The 15,643-nt window shown below is 43.8% G+C and overlaps 1 protein-coding gene across 3 annotated transcripts in view; it reads left to right on the top strand.

The window, feature by feature from the left end:
• The first annotated feature begins 7,393 nt into the window (after positions 1-7,393).
• NMT2 (N-myristoyltransferase 2) overlaps positions 7,394-15,643 on the top strand; it is an 88,718-nt gene continuing 80,468 nt past the window's right edge. For all 3 annotated transcript variants that reach the window (XM_037846644.1, XM_037846643.1, XM_037846642.1), the window contains exon 1: positions 7,394-7,509. In XM_037846644.1, coding sequence (XP_037702572.1) covers positions 7,400-7,509 — 110 coding nt within the window. In that variant the 5' untranslated portion in view covers positions 7,394-7,399. The remainder of the gene's footprint in view (positions 7,510-15,643) is intronic.

The raw sequence follows: 15,643 nt of genomic DNA, 5'->3' as shown, positions 1-15,643 counted from the left end.
TTGGCAAGGGTTGCAAGGTAGTTGGTTCTTTGGAAATTGTGTGAACTGGCTCTGTGGCACCACTGTAAAATGTTCTGTATGCTTTGCCATCGTCACTTTCGCTGAAGCTAGCTTCTCAGATGAGGACTATGAATGTGTTCCTTCCCCCTCTCTTCATGGTTTCCATCACCTTTGAGACAATCATCCAGGACCCCTGAGACATCCACGTGTTCCTGGCATCTCAGCTGGGATGCAGGCTCAGAAGTCTCCCCTAGGGAACAGTAAACCCAGTCTCAAAGAGAGTTGAGGGAGCTACCAAGATGATGCTGTATTTTATAAAGATCAGTAGTCTTAGCAATGAGAAAACATTCTTTCCTCTTTTACTTCTTACATAGTTGTCCCCCTCCACCCCTCCCCAATTTTGTTTTTGAATGACTTAGAAGGAGAATCATGTGCTCACATATGATTCCTAGAAGAAATCTATGCTACAGAAGAATTAGGTTAAATTATATCTGTCCTTCCTGTCACTGTAACTCAGGGTTTTATGAAAATCCATGGGAAAGTGAGATTCTGCCTGAATGCCTCTGCATATAAACTATTCACAGGTCTTGGGGAAAACACATTGTTTGGGTGATAGGGTCACAGGCTAGAATAAATTCTTTTGCCTCCTCTAGAACTTCTACTTCTAGTGAAAATTTCTGATGATGCAGGGTGATTCAGGACTACATTTTCTTTATTAATAACAGAAATTACAAACTTTGGTGATATGCTCTCAGCGATGCAGTGTGATTCCTGGGTGAGCCTGTTTTTGGAATCCAGGCATCTTCAAGCTCCTCAGTGACCACATGCCTACATCTGTTGCAGTGTCATCTCTGCCTCCTCTGGCATTTTCATTGGCATTGACCTCAAGGAAATTGCCCCAACAGAAGCAGAGTTCCATGATGCAGACACTCTGCCATACACAAGATGTTCCACATTTGTGCCAGTTTGAATAAGGATAAAAGACTTTCAGCAGAATAATAAGCAGCTGAAATGTGAAAATTACAGGGTGACCTCAAGAAGTGCTTCTCAAATGCACAATTTCATAAAGTGCAGAGCAGTTCTAAGGTTCTAGGATAGAACACTGTCCCTCAATAATTATAATTGGGGTCATTAAAAAAACACAATCAAGTCAAGCATGAGTTTGAAGCTGACCATCTATCAGGAACAGGCAGTACAATGGAAAAGTAATAGACATTGTTTTGTGAGCACAAAGCAGAAAGTGCAAATTATTGGTTGGGCATGAGTTGTTTTCAGACATACCCAGCTATACAGACAGTAATCACAGGTGATGGAAATGAATCAACCTTAAATATATATTTTTTGCCTTTTCTTTTCTGAGTTTATCCATTAGTTACTGCTGCATAATAAATGACTCCAAAACTTAATGGCTTAAAATGACAACCACTTATTATTTCCCACAAGTCTATGGGTCAGCTGGGTGGTTCTGCTGATCTCAGAGGGGCTTGCTGACATGTCTGTGGTCAGTTGGTGGGTTGACCTTGAACTGGAGAATTCAGGAGGCATTGGCTGGCCAAGCTCAGCTCTGTTCCACACCCACCCAGACTTGTGTTGTGGTGGGGCAACCTTCCAGGAGGAAGCATGGAAGCCTGTAGGCCTTTCCAGGCAAGGCTCATTTTGTATTCTCTTCTGTGTATTGCCAAAGTGGTTATTTCTTTTACCAATAAAGACAATGTATACCAGACATAGAGACTGCATCATTAGAAATATTTACCATAAGTAGAAGTACTAGAGGAGGCAAAGGATGTATTTTATGTGCCAGAATTTCCATTGTTTTTTATTGGTCAGACAGACTCAAGTGGTGGGAAATAGGATCCATCTCTTAATGGCAGGAGCTGTAAAGAGAAGACGGAAGATCAAAGCCATATTTTCATATTCAATCTGCCACAGCCCGTCCTCTTCCAAAATTAATCACATACCTCCTGTGATGGTTTGGAGGCTTTATAGATTCCAGAAGATCATGTTCTTAAAACTAATCCATTCCTATTGTGGGTTTTATCGTCTGATTAGGTTATTTCAGTTGGGGCATGCCCCAGGTGGGTCTTAATCCTCTTACTGGAGTCCTTTATAAGAGGATGAAATTCAGAGAAAGAAACAGAAAGAAAAACACAGATGCTGAGAAAGAAAGCCACAGAAACAGCAAGGAAACCATTGAAGCCAGAAGCTGGAAGCAACAAAACCCATAGAGAAGGGAGAGACCAGCAGACATCGCCATTTACCTTGCCATCTGACAGTGGAGCCCAGGATTGCAGGCAGAGGGCCTTCAGGGTGAAAGCATTGCCTATCAATGCCTTCATTTGGACATTTTCATGGCCTCAGAACTGTAAGCTTGTAAGTTAATAAATCTCCACTGTAAAAGCCAGCCCATTTTATGGTATATGCATTTCAGCAGCTTTAGCAAACCAAAACTCCTCCTATAAAATATATATATATATATATACACTGCTCCCTCTCCACCTAGTCCAGTTTGCTAATGATGCCAGAATGCAAAACACCAGAAATGGATCGGCTTTTATAAATGGGGGTTTATTTGGTTACACAGTTACAGTCTTAAGGCCATAAAGTGTCCAAGGTAAGGCATCAACAATAGGGTACCTTCACTGGAGAAAGGCCATTGGCATCCAGAAAACCTGGTGGCTGAGAAGGCAAGTGGCTGGCATCTGCTTGCTTCCAGGTTGTGTTTCAAATGGCATTCTCCAAAACGTGCCTGTGTCAGCTTCTTGGGGTAAACTCTGGGCTAGCACCTCCAAAGCATCAGCAAAACTCTGCTTTCAATGGTCATCTTCAAAATGTCTCTGTAAGTTGCAGCAGCAAGCTTCTCTCCAAAATGTCACTCACAGCTGCTCTCTCTTGGCTGAAGCTCTGAGCTCCTTCTGTCTGAGCACTTATGTAGTGCTCTAATAAACTAATCAAGGCTCACACTGAATGGGTGGGGCCACATCTCCATGGAAATTATCTAATCAGAGTTACCACCTACAGTTGGGTGGGTCACATCTCCATGGAAACAACCTAATCCAAAGTTTCCAACTTAATCATATGTCTGCCCCCACAAGACTGCATCAAAGATAATGGCATTTGGGGAGACAGAATACATTCAAATTGGCACACCACCCAAGATTCCCCCAAAGTCTCATCCAATCACAGCATCAGCCTCAAAGTTCAGGATCTTGTGATGTGCATCAGATCCAGATGCAGCTTCTCAGATAGGGCCCCTTTAGATCCAGAGCCTCACGAGCTAAGGAAAGAAGGGGTCTGCCCCTCCCACCGCCCATCCAGCACCCAATACACCACAAGGGCAGGGTAACCACAATTTTCATTCAGAAATGGGAAGAGTAGGGTGCAGGTTGCAGCCACTGGTTGTGGTGTTCTGAACTCCAGCTGGGCAAATATTGTTGGGTCACCCTATTCCAGGGGTGTAGAATATTCTTGGATCAGGCACTGTTTTCTATGATTCTTGACTCCACCTGGGGCATCCTTCTTTTCTTAATTCCACTGTTTGTCTAGGTCTGAAGAAATGGGTCATCTTGGCAGCTTAGGAGATTTTGGTCTGTTTCCTGCCATAAAAGTTTCTAGGACCAGAACTCTTTTTATAATTTGAATAGTCTCTGTCCTAGTAAGTCCAGGGTGGTGATGCTTTTGTGAGTAAAAAACTTTGTGGATTTTGTATGTATCTAACTTCATTTGAAAGGAGCCACGCCCTCGAGGCTGCCCCTAGTTACTTTGGAACTGTGGGATAGGATCTTCAAGAGGCCCAGGAGCCCATTTCTCTAGTTTAGAGGGTTGAATATGCACCAGATTAATTCTCTCAGGGGTCTTAAGAAACTCAGCCTTGATCTGATCTTTATCTTTGGCCTAGATGTGCTTTGATACTTTTACCAACTGAGAAGATGAAACAGCTGTATCATCCAACCCAGCAAATTCTTGCCCCTCTATATTCCCTCTAATTCTGCTTGAAAACTGGCCAGTCCTTTCGTTAGATCACTTTTTCTTGCAGAATCTTATTATATGGAGGTAGGATCAACCAGTTGACACTTTCAACAGTCTAACCGCAAATCATCTTTCTCAAGTCTGAAAGTATATTAGGCATATTTTTCTCTTACAAATTACTAAGGACAAGAGTTTTATCAAATGTTTTGGCACTAAATAACCTGGAACACCATTTTTCCAGCCTTTGATAGATTCCTTGCCATTTTTCCAGTCTCTGCCTGCCTTCTTATTGCAAAGCCAATACCACACATTTATTGTGGCAGTATCCCACTTCCATGCAAATTTCTTATCAGTTATCTATTACTGCATAATAAATCACTCCAAAATTCAGTGTCTTAAGACAACAACCATTTATTAGTTCTCATGCATCCATGGGATAGCTGGGTGATTCTGCAGATCTAGGGTGGGCTCAGCTGATCTCTGCTGGGTTCATGCATGTATATAATTCATTGTCTGTGTCTTGGCTGATCCTATGAAGGCCTTGTCTGGCTCTGCTCCATGTGTTGTCTTATTTTTCCCGGCAGGCTTATTTTTGTAGAGTGGCAGAGTTCTCAGATTGAGAACTTGCACAAGGTCTTTTGAAGCTAGATTTTGAGACTAGCCTTGGAACCGGCATATCATCACTTCCATAACAGTCTAATGGCTAAAGCAAGTAGAAAAGCCAGCCCAAATTCAAGAGATTTTAATGGGATGAGGTGCAAAGGCAGATTCATGAATACAGGAAGAATTTACACAATCTAACACAACATGTGCAGATCTTTTAAAAATTTTGCTTGAAAATCAGTGCATTTTATAAATACTTGTTTTTTTCTTTAATCCTGGAACATTTAATACCAATTTCTCCTCAAATATTGTCCTTTCTCCATTCTCTCCATTTTTTCCTTCTGGAACTCCTCTATTAGATGAATGTTGAACCATTTCATTGTATCACTTACATTTCTTAATTTCTTTTTAAAATTTTCTTTCTTTTTATTTCTTTGAACTGAATTCTTTCAGTTCATTAAATCTCTTTTCAGCTGTATCTACTATTTTCTATCCTCTGAAGAACTGAATGACAGGTTGGGTCCTCCATGTACTATCCCTTCAAAATAATCCTTTATATTTCTACTATAAATAACATGAGCTTCCTTGAACTTTCCTTTGGAGTCCTACTGTCAAACTCCCTTAATTGCTTCTTTCTGTAATCCTATACCTACATGCCATTTCTTCTTCACATTATAGTATTCAGAGATAAAAATAAGACAGAAAATTTAAATAAAAATTGAGGTCAAGTAGTATGTAGTATTCCTCTACAGCTAATGCATAACACTCTTTCAGTGGTAGATTGACTTACATTGTAATTAAGGCTTGTCTAAATTTGACAATCCCTACTCTCTCATGGATAACAGTAACTCCTCCAGTTTTTCCCTGGATTGTATGTGGCTTTTAGATTTATTATTGTTTTAGCCTAACAAATGTACTTGATAAGCAGAAACAAGGATTATATATGTCTCTGGTTATATCAAGGAATTAAAATAGTTTAAATAAAACAAGTACAATTATGTAACTACATTTTATAATTCATAGGATAGGATACGAAATTCCAAAGGGCCTCCTTTAACACAATGGTAAACATGCTACCATTCTCTCTTCCTCAAAATAAATCTTGGATCTGAGATTCTAGAGGATGCCACTTGGTTCCAATTCCCCACATTCTGGGAGTAAACCAGGGAAAAAAGCAAAATATTTTAGAAATATAGTGAGTTTCTACATTACAATAGGATTTAGGAATCACCAGGGTCATTGGCAAATACTTGTCTGACTCAAATGATTAACGCTGAGAACCATTTGTATTATGTAATACCTCAACCCACTACTGTACATCTGGGCCAGCTTCTTTCTATTTTGAGGAACAGATGTTCTCTGTTTTTCATTGTTTCTAGCATTTAACTGTTTTTTTTTTTTTTTAATGTCCTCATTTTATTCCTCCGGGATTGTTTTCTTCTTTTTTGAAAGGTTCTTAGTCAAAGCTTCTTAAAAATCCAAACAAATATGTCTGCTGAGTTTCATTTGCCTTGTAGTTAAAAAAAGAAAAAAAAAAAATTCCTTTCAAGAACCCTTTCCACAGGTTATAGTGAATGATCTAAAAGGCTTGTACCTGACCAGGAGCTTACTGGTTACTCAACCAGGTCAGTTATCCAATTATTCATACTCATAGGGTGTGCTGCAGGAAGCCTTTATCTTTTATCCTAAAGTTTGAAGCCAGAGGACACCTAAATCACCTTCTGCATCAGAAATAGCTTCAATTGCGACAGACTGCATTGTATTTCCTTGTGTTTTGGCCCCATTTTGCCCTTTTTACAGAACCGGTAGCTGGCTCAACATTAGTCATAAACCTCTGATGGACTTTGAAATTGCTCTGCAATTTCCTCCTTTAGATACTTCCATATCATTTTAAGGACAGATTCTTCCTGTGAAAAAAAGAAAGCCACAAAATGTTCCCAATACCTTCTGCAAAAAAAGGACCCACACCAAAAATTTCAGGTGGCTTCGGGGGTCTCATTTTCCTCATTGAGCAGTTTCTCTTTCCACACCCCCTTGCCTTTGTGAAACTAGCACGCGGGTGTCTCTGCTCTGGCTTGACTTTGGATCAGCCTTGTAGGATGCACCGCAGGAGTGTGATCGTCACCGCCTTGTGCTTGGAGACGCAGGGGTGCCTCCTTTTCTCCTCTGTTCACCGGGAGGGATGACCCCGTCTGCGGGTCTTGGCCATGACCTTGATGGGGAAGCCAGAGGGGCCTAGTGGGCACCAGGAACGTCTTCTCATTTTCCTCTCCGCGGTGCTTCTGTCCAAGTCCGCTGCCTCTGGCGTCGGAAACCAGCAGCTCCAGAATCGTCTGTCAAGAGTCGCCGTCGGCTCGCCAGGTGGAAGGTGGGAGGCGCTCTGTTCTGACGTTGATTTAATAGTATATTATAGATAGATGTAGATCTTACGAAATGGAACTTCAACAAGTGGGTGCGCGTTTGGGGCCTTGAGGGATTCGCTGCCCTCGGAGCACAAGCCCTGGGCAGGTCCCAGGTGCTCCTGACCTGTAGCACCTCGCGCCCTGGGATCCAGAACCAAGTCCCGGGGTGTGAGTCTGTGCGGCGCCACCTCGGAAAGGAGCCCAAGGGGAAGCATCGCGCAGCCCCGGCACGCGAGCGCACCCCGGCCTCGCCCCGCACCCCCTAACTCTCGGTGCCCGCCCCCGGGCGCACCGGGCGGCTGCAGGCCGGCGGGCGGGGCTCCCGGGCCTCGGTGGGCGGGGCTCTCAGGCCCGCTGCCCGCCCCGGCCGCGCCTCCTCTCCGTCCCGCCCCTCGCCTCCCGCCTCCTTCCTCCGCCGCGCCGCCGCTATGGCGGAGGACAGTGAGTCTGCCGCCAGCCAGCAAAGCCTGGAGCTGGACGATCAGGACACGTGCGGGATCGACGGGGACAATGAGGAGGAGACGGAGCACCCCAGAGGGTAAGGGGCACGGGCCGGGCCGGGCGGTAGGCGCAGGGTCAGACTGCGGCCGGGCGGGGGGCGCGGGGGTTACCGGATTTTGAGACCACGGTGGGGTCCCGGCCGCGCGGAGGGCAGGGGGCTCCAGCGGGGGTCGGGGTTGCGAGGGCTCGTTCCCCCGGGAGCTCCCCGCCTCCCCTTCGCCGCCACCCGGGAGTGATTGCCCGTGGGGCCGAGGAGCCCCCAGACCCTTCCCATTCAGGGGTTCGTCGCGCCCCCGCTGTCCTCCTCTCAGTTCGGCAGAACCTACCCCCTCCCCCGGCCGCCACTGCCCAGGAGAGAAGCTGGGGAGGCTGGTGGTGGGGTAGGGGAGCGGCCCGGGGAGGCCCTACTCGTCTCCGGGCCCGAGGGAGGGTCGGGGAGGCGCGGAGGTGCAGCTGGGCAGGGGGATTCGGGCCAGCGGGGAGCGCGGGGCGCAGCCGGGCCGGGGAATCCAGGCGGGTACGCGGAGATGCAGCAGAGCACGGGCATCTGGGCGGGTGGAGGGTGTGGAGGTGCAGCCTGGCCGGGGGATCTGGGCGGGTGGAGGGTGTGGAGGTGCAGCCTGGCAGGGGGATCCGGGCGGGTGGAGGGTGTGGAGGTGCAGCCTGGCCGGCGGGGGGCGCGGGTGCAGCCCGGTCCGGGCCTGGCATTCCTAGCAGAAGCGCCCTCTGGGGCTGCGGTAGGGCCGGGGCGGGGGTCCAGGGAGCTCAGGTGCGCCCAGTACTGGTGCACTGAGCCGCGCGACCCCGAGGTCAACTCTTGTGAGCGCGGTGCCCCCAGACAGTCCGCCGGGGCCGGGGCCGGGCCCACGCTACCCCACGCTACCCCACCCCACTCTCAGGGCCCGAAGACACCCGCCCTAGCCGGCCGCCCCCCACTCCCAGCCGTCCCGACGGTCTGCTACTGCTGCGGACAGACGCTTTTGGAAAGGGCCGACTTTAGGGGGTCGTCCTAAATGGAAACACGCGTTCCTGAAGGCCGTGTCTGGGGGCGCTGGGGCGCGCTGACCAGTGACCGATGCCAAAGTGGGTCAGCTTCAGTCACCAATGGCCTATGGACCCGTGGAGAAGAATCTTCACGTGAGGGGCGGTTCAGAGTGGAAAGCATTTGCATCCTGCGTGTCTGCTGTAGGATTTATTTAAGAAAGGAACTTTCACAGAGCTTGCATGTGTTATAAAATATTAAATGAGAGATCAGGAAAAAGAAGGGCTGACTGAATGGATCCCCCATTTCTGGGTTGTCTTTTTATTTTTGCAGTGAACACTTCAGTGGCAGCTGTAAGTACTGAATGTTCAAGTCTAGGACAATAATTTTTTTTTTTTTTAAGAGAGAAAGGAAAATTCTGCAGAAATCTGAGCCTTACTTCTGTTATGTAGTGATAAAAATTTGCCCATGATAGCTAAATATAAGACATTTTTGAAACATAACAGGATGGCTATAAATGGGCCCAGACCTACAGGTGATAGACTCCCCCAAAATCTGCAGCACCTGTCCATTAGCTGCCAGGCAAGATCCGGGACTCCTTTCCACTGTAATTTCTGTTGTCTGCTTTTGGCTTGATTGATATTGTAGGGTGGGGGTCTGGTCAGGACTTATTTGCTTTGATGGTTAGGAATCTTCAGGGTACAAAGAAGGACTCATCTGTGTGCCTATTGCTGACAGCTGTCTTTGGAGCCTTGTTGTAGACTGTGACATCACCCTGCCCTCTGTTTTGTACAGCAGGACATTAATTATATGTTTGATCTAGTTAATCAAAATTTAGGGATGCCCAATGGACAGAAATATTTTAACCAAGAGCAGATAATGTGATAGCTTCTAGTGGGGAAATTTTAGTATCATGGATTTATTGTAGTTTGTTGAAATGTAGGATTAGTGAAAATCCAAATTGCTGCTCTTGCTGGACTGCTTTTTGGATTTGAACGTAGAAGACATGTGCCAAATTTGGGGGAATAATTGTGTTTTATATGGCTGTTGTGCTGATGATTTTGCTCCATAAATTTTCTTTAAATAAATCAAGTTAATAAAAATGTTAAAATTTGAAAGACTTCTCTTTTCTACCCTTGGCCTCGTCATTCTCCATCAGTTTAAATAAATAACAAATAATGAGCCTTTGGAGGAATAAGTAGGTAAAAGGTTCACCTTGAAAAGTGAATTATGTCTTTGAGGCCATTGGGTAGCAGTCAGTGCACAAAGTGGTAATTTACTAAATGGTACCCTTGTGGCCTGAGAGAGTTATCTTCCACAAGTTGAGTGCAATGTATTTCCTAGTTAATATGCTTTAAACATATTAAATTGAAACTAGACCCTATAGTAAAAGGAAAATAACCAACTTAGATTCTTACTTTGCACCAAAACTTAAATATGCCTGTGTGTGCTACTATTTCCATGAAGTTTTCTTTACACACTAAAAAGGTTAATTAATTTTGTGGCTAATATCCAGATTCCAAGAATGAAAAGTGTCTCATGTTTAATTAAAAACGGCAGCTTAAATATTATAAAATACTTGAATCACACTATGTTTGTATTGTATTTTTCATGGAAAATGTCTTCTTTGTTTAACTTTGGTCCATTCAAGTATGGAAGTGGCTTACAATTATAAAAATGTCATGAATTCCAAAAAAGCATGGGGAGAGGAGGGATTTCCAGTTTTAATAAATGAAGCTATATGCAAAGAAGTGTAGTTTTATTATTTTCAAACAATATGCAGCGAGTAGAACTAGGCTAACAGCAAATTATCTGGAAAGATCCTAATTTGCGATTAGGGTATCAGTTTTGTTCCAAGTAGATCACTGGAGGGAGCTTGAAAACTTTTAAGCAATTTAAAAGGTCAAGGTGATCTTGTTTATAATTATTTGTTTAGCAGAGACTTTCTATAAAGATAAAATTTCATCTCAGCCCTGCTTCTTACAGGAATTATCATGAACAACCCAAATTACTGCTGATTTGGCTCTGCTCTGGTCAACAATGCTTCCAAAGAGGATAGGATAAACTCCCTAGTATACTTCGTGGTTGGGTTTGAGGGTAGGTAGATTCTCAAGGTTGCAACCCTGTGTTCCTTTCTGCTGCAGGGATTTGGGGAAACCCTTGAAAACCGCACACTGCAAAAGAATTGACTAAACTCGCTGTCTTCTTACCCTTGCCTCATTGACATACATCTTCTCTATTTGCAAAATACATTTCCTTGTGGTCACACACTTGGGCTCAAATACTTGACATTTGTTGGGGATTGAATCATGTCCCCCGCAAAATAAAATCAGTGTTTACGTTGGTAATATAGCCAAATCTCTTTCTTTGCTTTACCAGCATTGACATTCACAATGCATATTTCTGGGACAAACTGATTTTTTTTATTCATTCAGTTTCCATTGAGAGCTTTTCCTCAACATTCACTATCATGGAATAGGAGGCAGCTACTAAGAATATTTATATAGGAAATAACAAACAATTATGAACATGCCCTCATTGACAGATAAATGAGCAAATTATTCCCTGGAGTAGATAATAGTTTCAGTATTTCAGGGTTATCCCCAGGTATTTTTAAGAAAATTTTTTTTCTTATAAAATTAAAGATCTGGTATTTGGCAAAGACTTAAGCCTTTGTAAAAATTTTCATTTTCCCATTGATTCCATACAGTTGACTGAGGGAAATTCGTCACAGCCAATCTCACCGACACACAGACCAAGTCAGAAGTAATGACATACCACAGAGAAGATAACTTCAATTTTTTTTTTTCTTAAATTGGGGGAGAGAAAAGAGGTCATGTGTATGTTCTTTGTTAAAAGAATTACAAAGTCTTAAGTCTTTCTTCCTGAAGGCGATAGCCTGTCAGAGGCCCCATGACACCTTTTACCCCATCTCCCAGTCATCGTCTGTGGTATATTCTTGTTTTTGGCCTAAAAAGCTGTGGCCAATAAACCTAAGTGACTTTCCAGGGTTGAGTGGGTGGCGAGAGGGGGACGTAGTTCTCTGTGTTGTTTAATGTGTGTGTGTAACATCTTCTGCAAACTGGTTCAAATAGAAGAAGGGTTTTCTTAAAACATACAATAAGGTGTGTTCAATATGTTTAAAATAAAGTATGGTGGAATGTTACTATAATTAGAATGGGGGCTGGAAGGTCAGGAATCCAAAGCCTGTTTCTCTCTGTAGCTTTTGTCTCTTTCTTCCTCCCTCAGTCAACTACTGGCCGCCTAAAAAATCCATTTCGTAGTTCAGATTCTCCAGAAAGGATCTGACTGGGACATGCTTATTCAGGCTCTGTCAGGGTGGAGGGTTGGGGAGAAGGATGATCATGTGGTATAACATGGTCATTTAGGACATACTTTTAGTGAGATATGTGGCCAAAGGTAGTTTCCAGAGAAGTTTCCAGCAAGGCTGGGACCTCAGAACTCGTCCGCAGACCATAGATGTACATCACAAGTACAGAGTACCCATATTGCTTATAGTGGTAGCATAACAAAGATTTCTTGAATGGATTCCTGTGGTTCTTCATCGCTATTGGAAAATCCAGTTTCCAGTTTTTTTTCTTTTTCCTTATGTGCTTTAGGAATATGTGAAGGATTTTCTTTTTCTAAATGAAATGACTTGGAGTGCAGAATTTTTAGTAGTGTTGTATGCTGTATTAGGACCCAGTATGGTAAAATCGTAGCTAATTTTTAAAATTCTGGGTATGTGCTTTGCAATTTGTATATTTGGTTTTTTTTCTCATAGATGCATTACAGTAACCTTATCAAAGATTAAATTACTTGTCCAGATCACACCTCAGATTCAGACTTAGATCTTAGGTCTCTCTGTTCTGTAATTAATTTTTTCTTTGAGAATTAAGTTTTTATCCTGTATTTCCTGTAAGAATTCTGTTTTTTTCATCAACTGTCACTAGTTTATTAGTGAGACATGATGAGGAAAATTTGTTACAAGGCAAAGATGTTAATTGTGGAAGGAAAGATTGAATTAGTATCATCCATTCCTAAGTCCTAATGTGATGACATTGCTTGGATATTGGTTTAACGAGCCAACTTTAACAAGTTATATTGGGGAATATCAGAGAAATGTGAATATCAGCTGGTATTAGGTTACCAAGGAGTTTTTTTTATTTTGAAGAGTATACTCACAATAGAGTTGTATATGGGAATCCTGTATTTTATACATGATCGTTCTGTAAACCCACAACTTCTCTAAAATAAACAAACAAAAAAGAGCACAATTAACATGAATGAATCTGACGACATGAAATGGTGGGTAAAAGAAGTCAGATGCAAAAGTGCTCATAAGTTAGTATTCAATTTTTCTGAAGTTCAACAACAGGCAAAACTAATCAATGATGACAAGACCAATAATTGTTCCTTCTGGGGAGATAAAGATGACTTATGAGAGCACACATTTAAAAAATATTGTGATAGCATATATACAACATAACATTTCCTATTTTAGACACTTTCAAGTACATGCAACCAATTCAGTGGTGTTAGTTACATTCACAATCACTACCATCCATTACCAGAGCTTTCTCATCAGCCCAACCAGAAACTCTGTACTCCCAAACCATACCCAGAGCCTACCGACTAGCTTTATGTTTTTTTCTGGATCCCACAAACTGGCAGCAAAAGTTGGACCACGGTGAAGGTTATCAGTGTTTGTTGGGAGAAGGTGAACAAGGTGTAAAGTCTCCCCCCACCATTAACATTTCCTGAATAATTCAATAAAATTTAATAGAATTTTGCTGACAGGCTGCCATGAGCTGAAGTCAGTTCTAGGAGCTGGAGAGAAGGGAAGGCAGGGCATAGACAATTTCTCTGTCCTTAAGAAGCATCATTTAGGAGTTTGCTGAACTTCACAGATAGGTTGATGTTTGGGGATTTTACACTTCTCTCTGGTGAGTGCTCTAACATATCCACACACTGGGGAGACCACCTTCTTCTCAGCCCCACCCTCCTCAAACATCGGGGTGCCACCCGGACTCTGCCTCTCTGGGGCAAAGGCTCTCCCTTCTCCGGACGGTGCGGTGGTGGCCAGGCTCTCCCCATTCCCCGGGGAATGTGCTCTACCCTCTCTGGGGCCTGGGGTGGCAGCCCTCTTACTGAGCATCGAGGCAGAAGGCCTGAGCTCTGCCTCTGGGGCACACTCACCCTTTCCACATGCATGGGCTGCTCCACTCTCCCAGCCTGAGACCTCTTGACTCCAGACTTCAATCTCCATGGCTCTGTGTTTGAAGACATTTTTCCTTCAATTTGTTCCTCCGTTGCCTCCAGTCCAGACCGGCCATGGCTCCGACTATACAGTTCTCTCAAAAATCTCATTGGCTTGGCGTGAAGCACACGGGTCGAAACCATCAGACAGTAGGACTTTCCACAGATCCTTTCTGGATAACTCCATCTCAAATCTTGGCTTCTACTGAAATGGTGGTCAGGTTCCTTGTTTGTTTAAATCCTCACATGGGGCTGTAGTTTCTGGGGTCTCACTTTCTGGAAGCCCAGAATCTTCCAAAGTATCAGTTTCTGGTTTCTTTGTACCCAAGAGTTCATTTCTCAGCTTATCTCTATCCTGTCCTGTCACATTTTACTATAAGCTGCAAGGAGAAGCCAGGCCGCAATTTCAATGTTTAGTGTCAAAATCTCTTCAGCTAAGTATCCCGGCTCGTGGTTTTCAAATTCTGCCTTCCATCTGACAGGTAGCCTGAATCCCCTAGCTGTAGCTGGCACAGAGCATCACCCACCAGACAGGGGTGCTGGGCCAGGTAGGTGGGTGTATTTTCATTTTAATTAATAGCCACTTTGATTTTTATTTTCTCCATCATCTTTTCTTCTTCCTTTGGATTTAGTTGCTGCTCCTCCACCCTAATTTTTAGAGATATGTACTTACATCACTGATTATCAGTGCTTATTTTTTCTAATACATGTGTGCCAGTTTGATGTATTACGTCCCCCAAAATGACATTATCTTTGATGCAATCTTGTGTGGGCAGACATATTAGTGTTGATTAAATTTTGGAATCCTTTGGGTGTTTCCATGGAGATGTGATTCAATCAACTGCGGACAAGACCTTTGATTGGATAATTTCCATGGAGGTGTTGCCCCACCCATTCAGGGTGGGTCTGAATTAAATTACTGGAGCACTATATAAGCTCAGACAGAAGGAGCAAGCTTGCTACAGCCAAGAGGGACACTTTGAAGAACGCACTGGAACTGAGAGAGGAGCTTCAGCTTACAGAGACATTTTGGAAATGGCCCTTGAAAGCAGACTTTTGCTCCGGAGAAGCTAAGAGAGGACAAATGCCCTAAGAGCAACCGAGAGTGACATTTTTGAGGAGCTGAGTCCTAAAGAGGAATGCCCTGGGAGAAAGCCATTTTGAAACCAGAACTTGGAGCAGACGCCAGCCACATGCCTTCCCAGCTAACAGAGGTTTTCCAGACACCACTGGCCATTCTCCAGTGAAGGTACCTGTATTAGTTAGGGTTCTCTAACCGTCCGGCTTATAAGTCTCCAACTGATCACCCGGACCAAATCCAGCCAATTGCATTCTCTCACTGTGGAAGCACGCCCCTTGATGAATCATCAGTCAGCTGCAGTCAATTGACTGATGATCCGACAAACCAACCAGCCTCAAATAGCCTCACAGGAATCGTCAGGCCAGTGCCCGCTTGACCAGACAGCTAGGCCACCTAGCCAAGTTGACACATGAACCCAACCATCACAGTACCCGATTGTTGATGCGTTACCTTGGACAGTTTATGGCCTTAAGACTATAACTGTGTAACCAAATAAACCCCCTTTTATAAAAGCCAATCCATTTCTGGTGTTTTGCATTCTGGCAGCATTAGCAAACTAGAACAAAGTGCAATTGAGACTGAAAAATCCTCTCTAAACCTGGCTCTGGCTTTGTTTTGGTTTTCCAGGACTTCTATGACAAATACTGCAGGCTGGTGGGCTTAAACAACAGGAATTTATTGTCCCAGTTCTGGAGGTTAGAAGTTTGAAATCAAGGTATTGTCAGGTCATATTTTCTCAGAAGTCTGTAGTTTTTTTGCTGGTGGCTTGCATGCCCCTGTCACATGGTGATCTGTCTTCTTTGGTCTCCTCCTGGGCCTTCTACTTTCATATCCAAATTTCCTTTGTGT

The sequence above is a fragment of the Choloepus didactylus genome, chromosome 8, assembly GCF_015220235.1.
Source record: "Choloepus didactylus isolate mChoDid1 chromosome 8, mChoDid1.pri, whole genome shotgun sequence".
In the NCBI taxonomy this organism is placed as follows: Eukaryota; Metazoa; Chordata; class Mammalia; order Pilosa; family Megalonychidae; genus Choloepus; species Choloepus didactylus.
The sequence above is the reverse complement of the archived record's forward strand: the minus strand, read 5'-3'. Positions and strand labels throughout refer to the sequence as shown.